This window comes from Anopheles cruzii, chromosome 3, assembly GCF_943734635.1.
Source record: "Anopheles cruzii chromosome 3, idAnoCruzAS_RS32_06, whole genome shotgun sequence".
In the NCBI taxonomy this organism is placed as follows: Eukaryota; Metazoa; Arthropoda; class Insecta; order Diptera; family Culicidae; genus Anopheles; species Anopheles cruzii.
The window spans coordinates 19,595,087-19,612,692 of record NC_069145.1 but is presented as its reverse complement, the minus strand read 5'-3'; the positions used below and the strand labels follow the sequence as shown (position 1 = coordinate 19,612,692).

At 49.2% G+C, this 17,606-nt stretch overlaps 1 protein-coding gene across 1 annotated transcript; it reads left to right on the top strand.

Moving 5' to 3' along the window:
- Window positions 1–11,486: 11,486 nt before the first annotated feature.
- Window positions 11,487–14,250, top strand: LOC128273790 (Kv channel-interacting protein 1). Its single transcript, XM_053011830.1, has 5 exons — window positions 11,487–11,694; window positions 12,285–12,363; window positions 12,479–12,549; window positions 13,860–14,054; window positions 14,125–14,250. Exons 1-5 carry the CDS (start codon window positions 11,539–11,541, stop codon window positions 14,248–14,250), a joined length of 627 nt encoding a protein of 208 aa, XP_052867790.1. The 5' UTR covers window positions 11,487–11,538.
- Window positions 14,251–17,606: the final 3,356 nt, after the last annotated feature.

Here is a 17,606-nt window from a genome sequence, read left to right as displayed (position 1 = left end):
CTCTCTCTCTCTCTATGTTCTCTGCCTCTCTCGCTTGGCTCATCGACGTTCGTGCCAATGAACCGAAACTCATCGGTAAACAAATGGGAAAATTGAGTCCGGGTGCAGCACGGCGAACGGGAAAAAGGCGAACGCAACTTGTGTGTCGTACGGTCGTGCAAGAAATCGGAAAATATGGAAGCCTTTGAGGCGCCTCGGGTGGGCCGTGTAGAAAACCCGGAACGGAACGGATGAAAAGTTTCTCCGCCAAATAAAAGAAACCAAAGGCTTTCCAGCGATCCTGTGGACCAAAGGGAAGAATGTGGCAACTTCCCGTTTGTCGTCCGTTCCCGTGCAGCGATAGCGACGTGGCAGGCGAGCGACAAGCATTTTCCGGTCACACCAGAGGCCACTTCCGTTGACGCTCCGTTCATTGCAATGCTCGGGCCAGGGCCCTCAACGCGGGATACACTTGGGAGTGTTGTGATTTCGCTCGGGATTAGTTTTATGATAATGACCGCCAATCGGTTCGATTGCTCGGCGAACTTGGGGTTGGCGAAGAGTTGAATCAATTGATTAGGGTAAGGAAAGCTAGCCACATATGCTACGGAGTGTGGTCGGTTTGCGAGTTAGTTAGCGTAATTGGGGAAGATCGATAGTTGGGCGGGTGGAAAGTGAAATGATAACAGTTTAATTGAATTTTGCTCGCCTTTTTCTTTCTTGCAAAACAAAATAAATTAATCAATTGATTTTTATTAGATTCTTCCATCATTTGCTTTCTACATAAAACTAGCTGTACCCGACGCGAGCGTTGGTTAATTTCTTAAAGTATTTTTTCTTTCAATTTCGGTTGGTTGGGATTCTTAAAAGCTATCTTTAGGTAAGGTATACAATGTTTCGAGCTTTCCTCCTCCAGGAGCAAACACAAACAAATCTGACGGGTTTTCAACTCGTGAGCAAGCCACACAGGTAATCATAGCACCTTCAACCTCAAAATATGTGGAGACAGTCCTGGTAAATCAGGCGAAATTCTGTTGGATAATTTCTTTACGTTATTATGTTTTGTTGCGTACACACGTACACACTCAACCACTGATGTTTCCTGTGTTTTACACTTATGTTTGGAAAATTTTTTACAGTTAGTTAAATTGTTGTAGCCAGTAGATTACAGAAGTTTGTTGTGGCTGATGCCACATAATGTTTTCACTTTTTCACAACAAAATCAAACCAAATCTAAAACGTTGTGTGTTCAGTGTTCAACCCAAGAGCCACCGTTTTTACTAACTCTCAATTGCTGTTGTGCAACCCGAACCCGCCAGTTTGGCAACAGTTTACTGCATTTTTAATAAGCGGTCCGGTCGCACAAACTATGATGTTACCTGTCGGCTCAGCCCACGCCCGGCCACGCAAAGCCAAAAGGCACCGAGGGCTAAGCACACAAATTACGTGAACTACAGTTGATCGGCTCGGCTCGGCTGTTGCGCTGTGCCCTTATCCCAGCGGCCAGGACCAAAGCCCGGATAAGCCTACACTCGGTAAGCTGTTACTTTATCGACAGCGACACTGTGCCTGGCAGGTCCTGTCCGGCGGGTTTTTTCTGTGCTGTTGAATTTGTTAACAAGCGTCAAGGGCGCACCACTAGTTGTTGTTCCCGGCTGTTGCCGGCCACCGACGCGACGTGGAATCAATTTCATGCCATTAAACATTTAGGCATTAGTTTCGAGCAAACGAGGCTTCCTATGGCTTCCGGCGTGGTCAGTAGGCCATGAGAACAGAAAATCGTCCCGATTATTGACCGCGGTCGCGGCGAAAATGAAATATCGAACACCCAGGTGGGGCGCCTAGGTCCCCGTAATGGAAAAGCCGTGTTCGGACGGATATCATCGTGGGCCACCGGAGCGAAACCACCGTCCGAAGGCCGGAAGTGACCGTGCGCCCACTAAAATTCAAATCACTTCGCTTTGTTCCGGTCAATTAACCTGGCTTACACGCCCCAGGGCCTACAGTTTTAGACGCGACCTACTAATAATGTGTCATTCTGAAAGTAGCATCAATAAGTTAGACCGAACGATGGGCGCTCTAAACTCGTGACGTTGCTCACGAAACTAATCAAACGTGAAATGTTCATTGGTCTATTATCCTTTAAAATATTTCTTCCAATTCCACTGCCACCAGTTAGTCAATTATTCAAACAAATCCCAAGTATTTACGCCAACTTTCCAGAAGCCATTGCAAAAATAACTTGTTGAATTTATTTGCCTGCTGCCAGTACTCAGCTGCTTGAGCAAATGAAAAGCGAGAAAACAAAAAACGAGCTAGAAAACAATCGCAAACAACACCGTTTGCCTTCCGACAGTGGGCTAATCTGCGACAGTGGCCAAAACATCTCACTTTGGGCGACCGAAAAAAAAAATCAAGAAACATGGCGAAAGTCCCATAAAACGTATCCCGTATTCTGCTGCGCGCCACTTGTTTACTGACGGGCGGGCGATGGGGCTCCGAGGGCTCCGAGCGCTCCATCGCCCCATTAGTGGAGGCAAACAATCGGAGCACACCGTTGGGAACTGTTGTTGTTGCTGTAGTAGTGGCGCAAGAAAATAACAAACGGAGCTAACCAAAACAATCACCATCTTGTGCGCGACAAAACGCGCGGACACGCAAGGCAATAGAGTGCCAACGGGGGAGCCGGGCGACGTCACTGCCCGGGTTTCTCGTCAGCCAATTCGCATTTCCGTCGGAAGACGTCGAGCAGTGGGCGTAATAATCAGACGGGGATTAAAATTTCATGCTCGACCACCAGCCGATGCTACGAAGGCTGCCGTTTGCGGGCCGTGCCGTGAACGGTTAATTTCGCTTCGCTTCTGCTCTGCTCGTCGGATGGGACACGGCGAACGGCGATGGGTTTAGAAAAACAAGCAATTTTGAAAAACGAAGAACAGTTGGCACCACAATGTGCCACCCGGCCACCCGGTTGGAGGCGATGGAAGAGTTAAAAGGTACGCGAAGCCAGGCAAAAGTCACCCGTTAGGAAACTTTCTCTTACCGAACCGAAACCGAACCACCGCGAGCACTTGAGCTGAGCTTAACTTTTTTATGGTTTTTCCATGAAGTCTGCGGTGGTCCTTCGTTGGAGTGATGGAGCCCTCCGTGGATCGTTGGGACTGATTAAAGAAATAGTTATTATATTATGTTTTTAGTTTATTTGCCACCATGATAGGGAACTTTTTTAATGGGACCTTCAAGCGACGAGCGTTTAGTGGAAAGTATTTCTTGGAATCGTCCCTTTTTTCCCGCTTTCTACTCATCGCTATGTCCCTCGCTTCTTCTAGGTTGGCAAAAGTTTCAACCTAATTCCAACCGGCCCCGCTGCTGCCTAGATGCAGCCCGGCTTCTGGTTGCAAGGATTTTCATTATCATTAACAGTGTTTCCCAAGTGCCATCGTCACCGACGCTGACGTCTGAACAGATTAGGCCCACTGATTAGGCGACGGATCGTTGGCCCTATCGCGCTCGAGTCTGATCGAACCACAGACGCAAACCTTTAGCCCCGGTTTTCCGGTCTCACTTTCGGGTCTGATTCCGTGCGGCTCACCGTGTCGGTGAGCAACTTTTAATTATATCAGGATTCGGTAAACGAGACTTCGGTCCGGGCTTACCGGCTCTGCCCGACCCGGTATTCAGAATCACGCCCTCGCCCGCCCGACGAGAGGTCTCTGGGGTGCAATAAGCATCGCCGCTCGTCTCCGTGTTCGACCGGATGTTCACACGTTCGCTCGCTCTCCGCTCGCCTCGATTCGACCGAGAACCGAGGTCTAAGTGCTCGGCACAGGCATTAATGAGCTTTTACGATGTGCCAGCTGGGGAGTACATTGAAACCGTGGCGCCCGTTACATTACCGCCCCGACCGCCGCGGTACCGATTTCCCGGAAGTACGCCATTTGGCCGGGCCCTGGAAACTCGGGTGACATTCACGGCGATCGGCTTTTATCTTTTCCCATCTCACTTTCAAGCGGCTTTCAAGTACGCTGCTTGCCAAACGCCTGTGGCCGTGGAGGCTTCTCTTTCTTACTTTAGTTCGCTCAGAGGGCTCGTTGAGGCTTTAAACCGTATAGCAACCGAAAATTTGAAATTAATTTGAATTTTGCCAAATTCCAAACGGTTCCAAAACGGTTCGTCAAATATTGATAGGAAACTCCGGCTCAGCCTTTATTAGTAATCACGTCACTCAATTTACGACCGTGCAAGAGTCGAATTCGGTTTTCGGTTCGGTCTATCCATCTTAATTTTGGGGCCTTCACCCATCTGGGACCGGGATGGAGAAGGTTCGGCCGGTTTTACATCGGATGCCGTGTTCGACCGAAACGATACTGTTTTTCTGCGCAATCACCACACACCGCGAAAATGAAGAGATCATCATTTGGCACCGGCCGTAAAACAAAGATAAGAAAGACATACTTTTTCCTGGGGCAACCACCAAAAGATGGAGGCGCACGGTGGCCGACGCGTAAGCATGTTCATAAATCATCGCAGTCTGACTGTCGCGCGGGCCCTCGCGCCCCCCGGCCGGACCCGCTATCGCTGAGCCCGGTGTTGACGTTGAAAACATTTCTTGATATCTTCGGTGGGGGGCTTCACGGTGCATCTCATTTCGCCGTCGGTTCTTTTGCGGTTTAGCCCAAAAACCCAAGGGAGGACGAAAATGAAGCCTCAACCTTTTGTGCCTTCTCACAAACCTGCCTGCGGGGAGCATTCCGGCAAGTCATGGAGTGTCCGTTTGATCCCCGACATCAAAACGTTGCCCGTGTCACGTCAAACTTTCACCAGGACCAGGACCGATGCTGGCGGCGTTGTTGATCGGCCGCCAGGCGGCCGAAAACGACACACATTTGTAATGCCGCCTGCTGACTAATGAGAAATCCTCGCGCTCTCCCTCTCTCTTTCTGTCAGGACCCGGGCACCTGTTCCGGTCCCTCGCTCGGTTGCTGATTGCGGTTCGGCATGAATGCCCACCGCGCACGAGGTCACACGGATCGCGCGGTGTCCCGGACCGGCGTCTGGGATCCTTATCATCCGCTATTGGCAACGCGAACCATTATTTGTGTGTCAAAAAGGCGACATCCCACGGACTTTCACCTCGTCACGGTTCCGTAGCGTTTTCCCGGCTTCACTTCTTGGAGCATTCGCCTTTCTGTGGAAACTGTCAAAGAAAATTTCAATTCTCCCCAATATTGACTTTCTTTACCAGGTCGGTGGCCATCAAATGCCGTGTGACCTTGTTTTTTCTTTGCCTTGTTTCGAATTTTCGGGGTTTTTTGCGTGACGCGAAAGCAAAAACTGAAAATCGTTTGAATATTTTCCTACAAATATTTTCTGCTTTGGTGTTTACCTTTTCGATGGTCAGCAGAAAATAAATTCAATGCCCGGCCGACCCGGCGAATGGCGATAGCGCTCGGGAACCGCATGAAATGGCAAAACGCTAAACAAAAACCACCGAAAGTCGACCGGAAGATTGCCCAGCGAAGCCAAACCGTGCACAAAAACCGGATCAGGACTTCCATGCAAAAGCGGACGACATATCGGAAAGTGAGGCTAGTAAAAAGTAGGCCCTATAAAAAGGATTTCCCAACCCACGGTCGGAGAAACGGTTACGGTTCCGACCACGGTCGTCACGTTCGCTCGGTGTCAGCATTATGAGCGTACACACTCTGTTCGCCGGCCGCCAAGGATTAAACCATCGCGAGGCCCTACACGGGACACGGAGCGCTTGGCTTTTCGCCCCCCAATTCTGCCTCTCTCTCTCTGTGGCATCGTTCACCTTTTATTTATTGCCAATTTGATGCACCGACAGCCACCTGCGCGATAGGGCACGCCCGGCTGTCTGATAGCGCTGCGATGCCTTATTAAATCGCTGGACATTGCCCGCTTCCGTGCGCGGGCGATAATGGTGGGCGTCTGGCAGCGAACCGAAGCGAAACCGGAACCACTGATGGACGAGCGAAAGTTTCAACGGTAACGGAGTTCGGCCTTATCTTGGCCGTTGATATGAATTAGCCTTCCATTGAGCGCCCCGACTGCGACGCCGTAGCCACGTCGGTGCGCCGCAGTGGAAAAGAGTTTCTATTATTTTCCTGGCGATGCTCCAACGACCCTGACATTATCTGCACCACTCCATCAGCAGGAAGAGCCACCACCGCCGCAGCCGCCGCCGAAGAGATAGTCGACTCGAATTCGATTTGCATCTCATTGTAGTGCCCGGGATTGAAGAACCGGCAAAGGAGTTAACATTTGGCCCCCTACTTTGTACGCCGAACAACAGCGGCTTGACATGGCGTCGGTCGCTGCACGGAACCCGGGCCCCGGTGGCCAGCCCGGAGACGCCGTCTTCACGGGTTTTCCCTTTTTGCATAATGTGCTTATTCTAGGCGCTAGGCCGGTGTAATGTCTCTATATAGCTACGGCACGGCCCGGCGCTGGTGTCGCTGTTGACATTTATTTTACCTTTTTATTGGTTGTTTTCATCCATCGTACCTTCGCTCGCCTCCCTATTTAATGCGCCTCCAGTGGCCAGTAAATAGGGCCAACAAAAACGGGGAAGATTGTCAGACTTTCGTGTTGGTCGCACAATTTGTGGCCGAACCGAGGCGGCCTTTCGCGCACGCACGAAATGTGCGACCGGCGACAGGTCGTTCCTTTATTTATTCGCACACGAATCGTTGTCTTTAGATGCATAATGAAAAATGGAAATCACCCGCTCGGTCGAGGTTTCCCGCAACAAATGTCAGCCCTTCGCGGACACTGGATAATGAAAGTATTTTAATTAAAATTATGCAAATCCCACCCGTCGCTCTCGATGCTCCGTTACTGATTTTCCCGCCGACTGCCCTGCCTATGCCATTACCTTGCGGGCAGCGCATAATTTAACGAATCCGCTTCAAGCACGAGACGGAATGGCCATTTTTGGGTAGTTTGTGTTTAAGACCACAACAGGGACACTCTTTAAGGGGGAGTGAAATTATAGTCGAGCACCAAGTCCAAGACGCATTAGTGCTGGTGTACATCCCAATGCTTTTCAGAGCCATTCAAGTATGCGCACGACGCCGATGCCTGTTCCACCGGGAAGAGCCCTTAGTGACGGAGCACAAATGTAAATCCCATACATCACTGTCACCGCGCTTATTACGACGTCATTTCAACGGCCGGTTCCCGTTCCCCGAATGCCACGGGCCGAAAATGGCGAACCACATTTAGGCTCACGTTGTCGGCACAACATTCGGCAAACATTGCACTTGTGTTGGCCATTTTTTCCACCCCCGGACGGAACCACTTCTGCATCTGGCTCGTCGTCGACGGACGTCGAGTGCAGCAAGAAATAACAAGAGCACATCCGGAAAATCGGTACGCCCAAACCAGATCCTTGTGGGACTTCCAGGCGTAGAGAGAGCGATGGACGCAACCATTGCGGCCGTATGGATGCTCCAGAGCACAAATCACATGGTGCACACACCCAAGCCCAAGCCCGGACATTTGTCTCACTTCATTCGCAGGGTGCTCAGCTGGGCAAGCACTTTGCTGGATGCGAAATCCGAACGTCGGTTGGTCCGTTCCGGCAGAAGCATTAACGACCGGAACACCACCCCAGTGTCCGCTCACCACCCTCGGCACAGATCACCCTGTCCATCTCCGGCGGTGACGACGATGTAGTGCCCCATGTTCAACATCCATTTGCACCGGGCCGAGATAGACTCCGAGGGCTCCAAACCGGGCGCGGGGAGGCCCATAAAAAGTCACAAATGAATGTGCAGTAAATGGACGTACAGTTGAGTGCACATTTTGTGCTGCATCATCTGCCATCGATTGAAGTATGGCCGCGTGGGGGCCTCAAATTATGGTACGCCCTATTTTAGTAGAACGGCCACTGGTGGTCTTTTATGATTTCTTATGAATCAAAATAATCTATCTATTTAACCATTCAGAGAACTATTTTCGGATCGGATCAATTCGTCAAGAGCGATCTAATAAACAAAAATAATTTAGTGTCTTTATCGAGATTTTATCAAAAATATCAAGCCAGTCAGTGCCATACTGATGGACTCACCCGATGGTCTCCACGGGCCTGTCGTCGGCGGCTCATAATGCAATTTGCTGAGCGGATTTTTTCGCACCGACTGCAGCAGCACGAGCCACTTTGCTGCCGTTTATTGGATTATCGATTTCGACACTTTCCGCGGGGTGCATAAGCTCTGGAGCCGGCTTGCGCCGACCTGCTCCACCATCGGGCCGTTTAAATCTTCCGGTACTTTTCGGGCTAATGAAAATTAAAACGCACAAACGAACGCACCAGCGGGCCGGCCAACAAGGCCGCAGTAATCGAATTGGAAATGTTTCAGTTCAGTTTCAATTTCCTTTCCACCCGACGGTGGAGTCCAACGTTAGGCGTGGCCTTTTCCCTGCGAATCGGGTTTGTCCACCGGTCGAATGCGTGGGAATGTTGCCAAACGCCAAAGCCTGATTGGGAAAGGTAGAGCGGGGTACTCATCAATTTAAATTACGATTGAAGCCCGGTTACCAGGTTGCCGTTGGTCCGCCGGGAACAGAGGGCTGAATTGGGTTAACCTTACGCTACGATACGTGTGGGTAGCAATCTACTTTCATTACATGATCTGATTCACTCGCATCGAAGTTGTCGTTGAGTCCGCCGATGCGAGTCGAAGTCTCGTTCGGTGCAAAAACTGCTGCCATGTATTTCAGGATTGAAGACATCACAAAACATCTCTTAATTAGGAGATAAATCCAGCCCGTCGTAAACTAACAACAGTTGAAAACAATTAAACTTATTAACGTGATCCATCTTCACTGCACACATCTCGGATTACAAGGATTGCTTTACAACACTCTGTTGTGTTGGGACTAAGAAGTATTTCAGTCGTTAGATGGCACAGCCTGCTGCTATTGGTCCTTTCAGATAGTTGCTTCAACCCGGCAGCTACATGGAAACCATTGCCTTGTTTATCGTAGCTGGTCGGGCTCAAACATAGTAAGCCATGTTGAGCCTCCCCAATAAGTGCTACTTTCTGTTTGATTCACCATTCATTAGCCCTTTAATGCGTGGTTCAAGTCACACAATTGTAGCCCCCGCATCGCTACAGAACTAATCCTGAGCATAATGGAACATGTTCGAAAGATCACTTCGAAGTATCATGCCGTTGTCATCCACCATAACGATTGTGGTCATTTGTATGCGCTGCAATTGCCAACATCGCATCCACCGAGTCCGTTAACAAGCAACAACCGGCCACATCGAGGACGACGACGACGACGACGACATACATTCGACCATGATAAATGGCAAAATCTGGTTTTGCTGGCCGTGGTCAGTCGGTTGTGTTATCGGTATCCACCTATCGACCACCCCACACGCAAACGGATAAGTTGCTTCGTTTGAAAATGAACTGTAACTCTCCAGCAGCAAGAGCGGCTAATGGTCGCTGCCGGCCCCCGAGGGAAGCTCGGAAGGAAATCGACCCACGTCAAGCCGGCCGACCACCGCTTGGCCGCGTGGAAAACGGCGCGCGGGCAAACAGCATGGCCGATGTTTGCAATTAAAATCATGCCTCGGAAGCACGTGGAGCCTGTGGGCGCTACATAACCACAGTGCGCTCCTTATGGCGATCGATAATGAATTTCGAGCCACGCACACACACATGATCTGGACACTGGCAGCGACCGGTGTTTGGTGCATTCGTGGTTTGCTTTTGGCGCTAGCTCCAGGCCACGGCCGTCCTTCGTCGTGGGGCCTGCCGAAACTCCTGCTGTGCGTTTGCTACTTTGAAGGAACCCAGAAGCGCTGTGCTGAGTTCGCGGCCGCCAAAGGAAGCCGCATGCTCACGTGCCATAATCAAGAATGGAGCACATTTACAAACGAGGCTCCCCGGGGGTTCCCCGATACGGGGAATTGGAAAGTTTCCAAATTTCACTGGTGCCGTGCGGGTAAACCGGCACAATTTTCCGACTTATCTCTTTGATCTTTATTGCCCGTATTTCCGTCGTCCGTTGGCAAACGGTTTTTGATAAATTAAAAAACGGGGGAAAAGCGCGACTCCCGGAAAACTCATACATTAGGTAACATTAGAGCGGAGAGCGTCGCCCCCCTCAGAAACGAGTAGAACCCATTTCAAGGAGGTCACGGTTATGAAAGCACATCCTTGGCGGCCTCGTTGAACACGTTTTCATCTTAAACTTTCAGCCCAAGCCCTTTGGCCTTGCCGTACTTGGGGAGAGGGACAAAATGTACCACAAAAAACGCGGTACCTGGGCAGCAAAAGTTCAACATTTCAGCCCCCAAAAGGAACCCTTGCCCGAAAAGGAAGAGCATCCGTGCGAAACGGTCCCCTTCTTGCTGGGCTGAGTTTGAACGAAGGTTTTCCTTCGTTCTTGTGTATATAAATCATGTACTACGCAAATTAACTTGTATGGTTTGAATTTAATTCCGTTCTAGAGCGAATAGCTTAGCTTCGTGGCCGTTACATGACGAAGGAGTTACGTTTGACGTCAACTTGAGCTTTCTCCGGCAGCTGTTTTAATTATTTTCATAATTCTTGCTTTCGGCGACACACGCCGTTAGTCACACGGTGCTTTGGAGCCCCTGTGTTCATTACGGACCCGTCGTACTGCAGCATTAGAATTAAGGCCGGGGAGCGTTGCGTCGACAGCTTTCCTCGTCCCAATTATGGAACCCATACGATCCTTTCATACGACTTTGTAGATTATGAGATTTAGAACTTCGTCTGAAGTCGCGAATGTGGAGAGATTAATTACAAAACTCATCGGGCGTCGGTCGCTCGGTCTTGAATTAGGAAGGGATTCCGTTGCTCTCTTTGTTGCTCTCATATTCATAATTTAAATTAAACTTTCCTTTTGCCCCATCATTACAGAAGCTGTCCGGTGCAGCGTACCACCGTAAGCACAACCTACGACCGTTAGATTGGCTGTCCAATCCAGCGAAACGAAGCGTCCATCGGCGACGCATTCATATCAGATCGCTCCCAATCAATACCGGTGTCGGTGTTTGATGGAACACCAACAGAACTACAGTGTACATACACTTCGTCGGCAGCCCGCCATCGAAGCTCGTTGCGCAAAGTTTTCGCCAACTTCAAGCACCGGCTGGCAAATGTTGGCAAGTTTGCAGAGTAAACTTTGACTTTGCACCATTTTGCGACCATAAACCGGCCCCCCAACGAGTCGGAACTGCGCTGCGCTCTTGGGCCACAAGAAAAGAAACAGTTAACAAGCATCGAACCAGAGAGAGAGAGAGAGAGCGCGCTGAAATTTGCACCTCAACTAAGCTAGAAAAGTAGTTTATTTGCTAGCGTCGCAAGAATCGGAAGTGAGACTTCGAAAGTTGATTAAAGTTTGCCACTCACCGGATCAAGACCGATAGAGTTGACTCTGGATTTGGGTTAACTTTTGCACCACCAATCGTCACAAAGAGAGAGTATCGGACCGAGGCCGATTGTACGACCCAGTACGGAACCCGAACCCAATTAGGTCGATGCAAAGATGGCCACTCCACCGGACAGTCCCATCGAGGAGGTGGTCTACGAGCTAGAGCCGACCCGGGCACCGAAACCGATTCCGGTGGCCCTCGAGGACCTCTGCCGGTTGACGAAATTCACCCGCCAGGAGATACGGGTCATGTACCGGGGATTCAAAACGGTAAGTGAATTCTAAGGACGAGCGGGCTGCACCGGTAGTGGCACCATTTATCTTAATTCGGATTCGGAATGTTTAAAGTGGCACATTTTGGAGGAGAAACTATAGCACGCCTTTAAAGGCTGCGTAAACGGCCAATAAATAAATTAAATTCCAATTGCCTTACGCATTCCCCGCACGAGCCCCAGAGGGGGAGAGAGGAAAATCCCAATTTTCTCAGCCAAATGTCAGCTCCGGAAAGTTTCACCACAAAGGAAAAAGAGGAAAAACACTTAGAAAATTGCGTGCTTCGGAATGTCGGTCACGATTTGCATCGCTGAATGTCACATAAATAAATCATTGCGCTCCGAGGGGAACCCGGGGTTCCGGGTGGCGGGCGCGACCCGATTCCATTTTCCAACCAAAATTGTTGGCCCCGGGTTAGAAGAGAATCCGATTTTTGATTTCCGCTCCCCGCGTGCCCGGAAGGAGCATGGAAAATCCGAAACCCGAAAATCGGACACTCGGATCACTTTCATCAATCAATCTTGTCGCCGGCCAGCCAGCCAGCCACCTACTAATGGTCACCCAATATGGTTTTCTTATTCCCGCAGGAGTGTCCCGACGGGGTCGTGCACGAGGACAGCTTCAAGGACATCTACGCCAAATTCTTCCCACACGGTAGGAAGTCGAGCCGAAGCGAAAGACCCGGGACCGGATCTTGGCCTGGGACACCAAGCACCAAATTGCCACAATTATCCTAACCATTCTCACCTGTTTATCGCCCGCCCGTTTCGTTGAATTTCAGATTCCAGCCTTTACGCGCACTATGTGTTCAAAGCGTTCGATGTCAACTGCAACGGATCCATTACCTTCCGGGTAAGTGGCCGTCGGCCGGTTCGTTAGCATAATTTCTTAGCATAAGTTCTCACGGTGGCACCGCACTCGGGCGCATTAAGTCACGCCAACCACACTCAGAGTGCGTTTCGGGCTCTGGCTCGACCCGTTTTAGGCCGTCCACCCGAGAACCACAAATTGCACCCAAACACGCAACCGCGACGGCTTGGTGAAGAAAATGAATGAACCGAGCGCACCGCAGAAGATTCATGTGTCGCCGACAGACTTCCAGCACCGAACCGGAAGTGCGTGCCCCGTTCCGGTCTCGGCAGGCGAGAACGAGTGGACCTTCAAGGTTCGATTCAAGTGACTCGACTATTAACACCAATTAATTATTCACAGCCCTAGTCACACACAAACACACACCGACCCACTGTTTGGTCCGGAGTGACGGAGTGTACGGGTTGTGAAAATTAAATTATGGTCGCATATTACCCGGTCCCACCGAAGGAGCTCCCATGCTAAGGAGTCCACCGGGAATTGGGCGATGGGCTGCAGGACCGAGCCTGGACACACTGCGGCTGGCCGGCCGGTGGCATGACTGGGCCGTTTTCTGCTCGGTCTCGGTCGCGGCTAATTTCGCAGTGTAATTAGTTTTTTTTCGCTCCTCTGGCTCGCTTGAACCTGTGGCATTGCTGTTTGTTTAACGATCGCACAAAGAGCTTTCTTGGGCGCCTTGATGAAACGGCCTTCTTCGGTTTGTTTGCGCGAAGAATACCATTAACGCCACTTAAGTCACTTCCGCCGCCCAGTGGCGCCGCCTACTCGATGACGGTAGCCATCAATACTAACACCACCGTGGGTCGTGCCGTTGCCAGGCTGCGGTTGCCCGTTGGAAGGCAATCAATTTGCATTCTTAATTGCAGTTCTTGTTTCAATTAATAAATACACGTTCGTCGCGTTCTCACGTGACGCCACCGTTCGCCGCCGATCGGGGCCGATTAATGGTAATCTTTTTATTATTTACTTCTCCATCCCCTTGGCTAGTGAATAACCGGTAATCGGTTCCAATTCACTTTTCACACCTCATTACATCGGTTGGTCATAAAAGCAGTGTTTAGCGCTGTCGTTTAGAGATTACAGGGCTTTGGGAATTAATTAACAAATGCGTTCCGTCTACAAATGACAACGGACTAAAACTGGGTAAAATTATAAGAAAAACAACTGTGAAAATTGATACACGTTTAAAGCAGTGCGCCCATTTATTTTAATTATTTATGAGTTTGTCAATTTCTTCAAAACAGCATAAAAAAATGGTTAAAAAGGGTAATTATTGTCCCATTAACTTTCAGGATCTGCTCGTCACACTTTCGACTCTCCTGCGAGGTTCCGTTTACGAGCGGCTAAGGTGGACCTTCCGGTTGTACGACATCAACGGGGACGGGTGCATTAGCCGGGGGGAGCTGGGCGAAATCATCACCGCGGTCCACGAGCTGATGGGTCGGCGGCCACACCAACCGGACGATGATCGGAAAGCCCGCGAACAGGTAAGCCCACGGCCATGGCCCAACATTCCTCGCCCGACGCTCCTCACCGTTTCGCCCGATCCACCCGTAGGTTGACCGAGTGTTCGCCAAGCTTGACCTAAACCAGGACGGTATCATCACGATCGAGGAGTTCCTGGAGGCGTGCCTAAAGGACGACGTTATCACCAAATCGCTGCAAATGTTCGACTGCCTTTGATGACAATCGTCGGACAGTGTGTACACGGGCTCACGCAAACCCGACCTCGAGCGCTTCGCGTTGATCCACCTCTAAGGCCGGGAGGACGAGGCGCTGGTTTAGGCGCGCCACCCGACTGGCCACCCGAAACCACTGTCCTCGGGGTCCGCGCGTGTGTACATCGATGCTGCGTACGCGAGCGACCATCGTGTTTTCCTTCATCGTAGACCGGCCAGTACATAATCCGATTCTTCCAGCTTTGCGTTCGATCTCGACACGCGGTTTTGTTGTTTGAAGCCCCAACCTAGAGTAGAGCCAACCGGTGAGCCTGTCCGAACACCACCGAACAGGCCGGCGGCCGGCAGCCATTCCATATCACATTCCAGCACATCTACGAAAGCAATACATTACGTTGATAAGCCGATCGGAAGATCGAGCGCATAGGATTATGGAAATGCATTTTAAATAGTTTGTATCACCAAACTTCGCTTCTGGCAAAAGAAGTCCGATAGTCCGTGCCGAGAGTTACGAAAAGAACCCGAGAAACTCATTAACAATCAAAACCGAAGCTCACCAAGTCCAGTGACAGAAAAGGCCAGTCATGAAAAGCTTAGTTGACAATAGACAATCGTTTGACGGGCTGCTTGTTTTAGAAAGCTGATAGGTCGTTGAAAGTCCAGCTCAGTCCGAGTGCTTCGTACAGGGATTTTTGCGGTGCATTGGAATTGATGCAACCACTGACGGAGTTTAACACTGATCGCCATCAAATCATTCAATTGTTAAGACATGAGAACATTTCGCAACATAACTAACCAAAGATGGAAGCAAACACCGCGTAATGCATGCCAATTTTCCTTGCTTCAACCCCACGCAAAAAAGTAACGATGTCACCGACGAAACCAGTGTCGTCGTCAGCCATCTAGAGTAGTTCTCTCGAAACAGTTCTTAGAAAGCGCGGGACGAAATGGAACGCTAGAAACACAATCAGTGCATCAGTATTACAGGATTAGTTTTCGTGCGGCAGAAACCCATCAAAAATGTCTCTTTGTGAAATACGCTCCATTGACAAAAGTAAAATAAAACAAGCACAACATGCCAGAGGAAAGAGCAACATAACATTAAATGCATCAGAGATGGTAAGGTTTGGACAGCAGCCAAAACAGAAACAAAACAGCATAACCCATAACACAGATAAGGTAGCAAAAAAATGGTAACTAACATAACACCAAACGATACTACTTAAGTAGTTGAGTAGAGTAAAATCAAGTTCGATTATAAGTAGATTAGCCCGGAACGAATCAACGAATGATGGCAAATATGCGATGGAACAGGTAAACTGGAAAGCAGCAGAGGAGACAATGCAGAACGGTCACGATGTGGTTCGCGAAATGTAAACGAATTTTAAACTCCCACGTTTGATTGCAGCAGAACACGGTCCGAATGGCAGGCAGGCTCACGCATGGATGGACAGTTTTAAAAAGGCAACAGTATTTAATCTCTTACTGTTTTCACTACTTGTTACGATTAATGGTTGCAGGAGCGTGGTTTGCGTAACACGTCCACGTGTTGGTGAATGTCCATGTTACATGTGTCATGTGAAGGAATAGAGTTGGGCGGATTACTTGAAGACTTACTTGAGCGTTAGCCAAACGTTTAGAGGGAACCTAGAGGAATTGGCTCTCTGATAGAGAGCAGATAACCTAAACCTACAAATCGCTTACTGGAAATCGCGCATTGCTCGATTGCTACCCTTCCACCCTTCCTAGACTGGTGACCCCTCGACTAGCGAATGATATGGCATGATAGTTGATGTCGCGCCGCAACAATAGTACTACACTTTCCGCCCCTATTGCTTGCCACTTGCATGGGTGCATATTCTTATCGAAATGACTCGCTACATAGCCGCATCGGTGTCTACAACTTAAAAAACGAAACGAAATAATACACTCTATCAATCACTATCATCGCATCCACGTGAACTGTAACTAACCCGAAACCCGCGTGATGCATTAAATTCGTTTTGCTATTTTTAATTATTCAAACGCAAACACGCTGCGAATCTCAGGACCGAACATTAAGGATGTGAAAAACTGCACTTCATTTTCACTACCGTTTAGCGAGCCTTTTATTCGTCTCATCCAACGTGTTCGAGTTTTGCACTGACAAAAAATGTGACGACACATGTTCGATCAACTCTTCTCAAATTACTGCACGATGGCCGTGATGCACGATGCGTTTCCTTTCCGAAAATACCACACAAAAACACACACAAAACGAAGCCAGTATTGCCTGTAAAACTAACACCTCAAATGAGCTCTATTTTTCTAACGTATCCTTGAATGTTATACATTGTACAATGGATTGGATGAAATAACCGAGCACACCTTTTCCCTCTCTACACACACACACACACACACGATTGTTCAAGAAACAATCGTGAGCTACTCACTCATTCACTCACTTTGGTGGCGAGGAAAAGGAAATTCCACAGTTCTTGTATCGAATCGGTAAACGAAATTATTCTGTCAATTACGCCACCATCAACCATTGATGTCTAACACGAGCACACGTCGTACGCGTTTCTGCATTTCCATCACCACGCTCCACGAAGGGATTCCGTCTTACCCATCCCGGATTGTTTGTCTCTTCATCTTAATGTAGTAAAACCCGTTGGCGCGAATTGAAACTCACTGCGACGCCGGTGTCGCCAAAGTCTGACGGTCCCACAGCACGGTCAACGTACATTCCCGCTGTCTCACTGTAAATCGAAACCAATCGTTTTTAAATGTACCTGTGTATAAAGTAGTGTTTAAAGAGAATTGATCGAATGCTTACAAAAAAAAAATAAAAACAAAGTAAAACTATTAATCATACAGAATACGTGAGGGACGCGCAAGGCGCAAGGCCCGTGGCATAACAGATGTTGCCGGAAACTGGAATAAAGCGGAAAACAAATACCAGAAAGTTCTCTCCCACCAAAAAAGTATTAGCAAACTAGCAAGCAACCGTTATTGATGGGCACCACAGCTGCCGGTGGTGGCCGAAACAGTAAACGAAACACTAGTGATGACGACACGTCCGCAAAACGGGAAAAAGCCACTTACATATATAAATATTAATATATACATACCTAGTGCGCCGACAGGAGCAAAAGCGATACTAGCAAACGCGTTGAAAACAGATCATAAACCATCGGTAGCGTATCTAAAGATGCTATATAATGTGTAAGAAGTAAGAGGCAACAGACAGCAAACACTTTGTTGAAATGAAACTTTAAAAGTAGATCATTACTAACATACTAATCGCTAAGAGGATCGCACAGGATTCGGAAGCACGCGATTCTGGGTGCGAAACGAAGCGAAACAAAGCAGTTGTTA